Source organism: Micromesistius poutassou (genome assembly GCF_964030765.1).
Source record: "Micromesistius poutassou genome assembly, chromosome: 20".
Lineage (NCBI taxonomy): Eukaryota > Metazoa > Chordata > Actinopteri > Gadiformes > Gadidae > Micromesistius > Micromesistius poutassou.
This window is the reverse complement of record NC_140290.1, coordinates 10985532-10989674: the sequence shown is the minus strand read 5'-3', so window position 1 is coordinate 10989674 and position 4143 is coordinate 10985532. Positions and strand designations below refer to the sequence as shown.

The 4143-nt window shown below is 48.9% G+C and overlaps 1 protein-coding gene across 1 annotated transcript; it reads right to left on the bottom strand.

Moving 5' to 3' along the window:
• Nucleotides 1–441: 441 nt before the first annotated feature.
• LOC311365356 (uncharacterized protein) lies at nt 442–3877 on the bottom strand (the record flags this gene model as incomplete). Its single annotated transcript, XM_084484865.1, has 5 exons — nt 3717–3877; nt 1953–2179; nt 1406–1849; nt 713–797; nt 442–484 (listed from the first exon to the last, which is right to left on the bottom strand). The coding sequence occupies exons 1-5, from the start codon at nt 3731–3733 to the stop codon at nt 442–444; spliced, it is 816 nt and encodes a 271-aa protein (XP_084340991.1). The 5' UTR covers nt 3734–3877.
• Between the last annotated feature and the right edge of the window lie 266 nt (nt 3878–4143).

The window sequence follows — 4143 nt, the reverse complement described above, 5'->3', positions numbered from 1 at the left end:
GAGGAAACACAATTCTGCGACTGCGAAATCACCTTGACATGTAAGTCCTTAAGTCCAAAACCTTACTCTCCAACTTACCAGTTAAGTTGCGGTTGCTCATATTTTTTCTATCGCACAGTGATATGGAATACGTCTTGGGACAGAGGATCGGACGTCAGCGGGGAGAGGGTCTACCGGCCCAGACATACCTACCTCTCCCTCAGTGAGGAGGAATGTAGGCGTAAGCTACGCCTGACCCGTCAGGCTGTGACAGATGTCTGCCATCTCCTGGCAGATGAGCTGGGGACTGATGCATCCTGTCCCTATGCCCTCCCCGTTGCAGTGAAAGTTACAGCGGCACTGCAATTCTATGCGTCTGGGTCGTTCCAGTACCCCCTTAGCTCTATTGGAGGCATTTCGCAATCTGCAATAAGTTTGGCTATACGTGCAGTTATGTCATGTCTAGTCCGACATGCTGGGGAATACATCAAATTCCCTGTCACACCTGACAGCCAGGAAAGAACAAAGCACGCGTTTTGGGCTAAATATGGGTTCCCTGGCGTCCTTGGTGCCGTAGACTGCACCCATGTGCAGCTACGTGCCCCAACAGTTAACGCACTGATATACATCAACCGCAAGGGAACTCATTCAATTAACATTGAATGTTAATACAAGTAACATACAAGTAATTTGCGACACTGCTTGTACAATCACCCATGTCTTTGCGAATTACCCTGGCTCAAGCCATGACTCATTCATACTGTCAAACTCTACCATTCCTGCCATCTTCGAGGGGAATCCTCCCTTGGGTGGGTTGGCTGTTAGGGGACAACGGCTATCAAACACAATTCAACAGAAAACACACCAAAACACGCAGTGTGATTGAACGCACATTCGGACTACTAAAAATGAGCGTCAGGTGGTACTTTACAGTACGGTCCTCAACAAGTTGCAGCATTCTTTGTGGCATGTTGTGTTTTACACAACATTGCCATCAATCATGGATGTGTCGATGACATAAATGAGGATAGATTAGAGGACTTAATGAGTCGTGAGGCTGAACTGCATGTGCCGTTGCCATTAAACCGTTGCCATTAATACCCCAGCAGAAGCACGGGAGAGGAGAGCTCACCTGACAGAAGAGCTGCATCGTGTATAGTGAGGTAAGCAAACTAATGACATCTCCGGTCTTTTGTTTGACTAAATTGCGAAATTATTACCATGCATTCATAACCTTGTGATTCAGTGAGAGTGAGCCCAAAACATCAGAAAGTAAAGTTTGTCTTTGTGACATTTTTTATTTACATTTTGTCCAAAAGAAAAATCGATAGACTGCTCGTAACTGAAAAAAAAATTACAAACTATGAATGAAAATATTTAAACAGAAACCTAAACACTAGGCCTACTTCTTATCCTCTAGGCTTACGCCCGCCACGCCGGGACTGGACACGTGAGGGTCCGGGAGTGGCGATACCAGATGTGCTCCTGGTGGAGCGGGTGGACGGATATGGAGTGGGGGGAGGCGGAAGGGGCACAACGGGAGGAGGTGGTGCGATTGGAGGCCCACGCTCCATGGCTGCAGCAATCCTCTCCAAACTCGCGGCGATGCGCCCGAGAGGCCGCAGCAACCTCGCCACCTGGCCAAGCCGGGCGTTCGTCGTCGTGCCGCATCCCGGACAGCTCCCGCTCCAGCATGTCGAAGCCGGTTTGCTGGAGCTGCAGGAACGGGTGGTCCTCCGGTCTGGTGACGCGTGTGCGTCTGGATCCCGTGCTCCCTGGTCTTTGCGCGGCTCCCTCCTCAGCTGGCCCTGGTGCGCACTGACAGGCTCCTGCACACTGGTCCCGAGGCCAGGGTCTTCTTCCTGAGAAGCTGCGTGACATTGTTTTGATTTTTGTGTTACATTTATTTCATGTCAATAACGATTAAACATATTTTGACGACATCTCTATGTATGTGAACTTTATTTGTGTACCTTGGGGTTGGACAGCTGTATCGCGCTGGGTGCCGATTTCAAAGCCCTCAAATCCCTCAACACTTTCCGCGGTGAGGGCGGACGCAGCGATGTCCTCCGCCGGCGTCAGGTCCTGGGTACTTGCAGATCCACCTCCAGTTAAAAGCCGTGTTCTCTTGGTGGCAGCAAGCTTGGATTTACCCCTTCGTCTGACATCGTTGTACCGCTTACGGCACTGGTACGATGACCTAGGGACGCCACCGGCTGAAAGAACAGCAGCGATTTCCTCCCACGCCTGTTTCACTAAAGGTAATTTGGGTGGGTTTCTCCCATCCCCATACAATATTAACTCTCTCTTTTACGGCCCTGACGAGCACATCGGTCTCCTCGGCTGTGAACATTCCAGGCGCGCGCCTGGCAAATCCACGTCATAATAGCAACGCGCCATGGAACATGCGCCTCGCTCTTAAAGGGAATGGGAGATGACACTCTGATTGGATAATTGCACGTTACACCCAAAACACACTCACAGGTTTCAGACCAACCCTTTTTAGATTTGCGCAAAGCTAATTTATCCCACCGTCATAATAGCAACAGCGCCGTAGAACCGTCCACAAAGTACTTTGACTTTGCGCCTTGATGTCTGCGTTTTAGACCGTCTAGCTAGGGCCCTTTATGTGGAAATACCATAAAAAATGTTTAAGGAAACGTCAACTATGGAACTATTGTCACGGTGTCTATTGGACTTCCTCTTTTATATTGACCTCTGAGCAATGTATGCATTATGGTGCATGCACACACACACAAACACATGCACGCACTCACACATGCACACACTCACGCACACACACACACACACATGCACATCTTTGATAACCATGTGATCTTCTTGCCACAGCAGATGTTGATGATTAGCCCAGTGCTGCAGTTCTCTCTCTCTCTCTCTCTCTCTCTCTCTCTCTCTCTCTCTCTCTCTCTCTCTCTCTCTCTCTCTCTCTCTCTCTCTCTCTCTCTCTCTCTCTCTCTCTCTCTCTCTCTCTCTCTCTCTCTCTCTCTCTCTCTCTCTCTCTCTCTCTCATACTCATACAAGCTGACCAGGCAGTCTGTTGACATTGTTACCCAATGCAGCGCAGGGTTGGAGGGGGCCGGTGGGTGAGAGGAGGTTAAGTAGAACCGACTAGACGTGGAGCTGTTTCGGTTTAGTTTCCCTCTCTCTCTCTCCCAAGTATGGCCCGAGCAATTTAGAGGTATGGTCAGGTGATTAAACACCTGGGTCAGGCCTCTGTCAGCGCTTGATTGGTCCATCCTGCGTCAATCCAAGGGTGGATTGAAATGTGAAACGTTGAACCAAGGCCAAAGTTCCTCTCCATGTTTTTTTGAGTGATGTGGTTGGACCACGCTATATTTATTATAGATAGCCTTGACAATGATTTTCCCTGAATTGTCTTACATCTTTTCATATTGGTCCGTCAAAGAGCAAAGATGAGCGGCCTTGAACGAAAGTCCATTACATGCCACCCTAGCTAAAGTAAATGATCCACTCACACATTGTCATTTTATGGACGCGTAATCCGTGGATATAATTTCCCTTTATATCGGAGTAACCGAGTGTCACACTTTACACACCAGAGACGACCAAAGACTGTGCTGTCGTTTCCCTTTGGTGCATAATAAAAAAACAAAAACAGATATTCTTTCCATAGATCCTAAGACACACTTTCTCACACACACACACACTCTTTCTCACACACATACACACACACCCACCACAGTATCAGCTGTTACCTGTTGAGTCCCATCATCAATCGTGGTGAATTATCGCGAGGAGGGGCGGAACCGAACAAAACACTTTGTCGAATGCGGAACGTGCAGCGGGTCCACAGCTGGAGACAAGTGGAGTGGTCGATGCATCAAGAAGCAATCTCCATTTAACACAGCAGGGCCGGCCTGACATTCTCCCTCTAATCCACCCACCGGGATGGAATGTGCAATACTTCACGCTCTGTGTCCTCTACCGCGGCATGCCGCCTTGTTTGCCCCCCCCCCCCCCCCCCCCACGTGCACGTTAAACAGGTCATATTTGCCGTGACGAAGGTGTGTGTGTGTGTGTGTTTGTGTGTGTGTATGTGTTTTGTGTGTGTGTGTTTAGTGTGTGTGTGCGTGTGATGAAAAAGGATTTATTGTACACTTATTGGCAGCCAAATATTTGAGT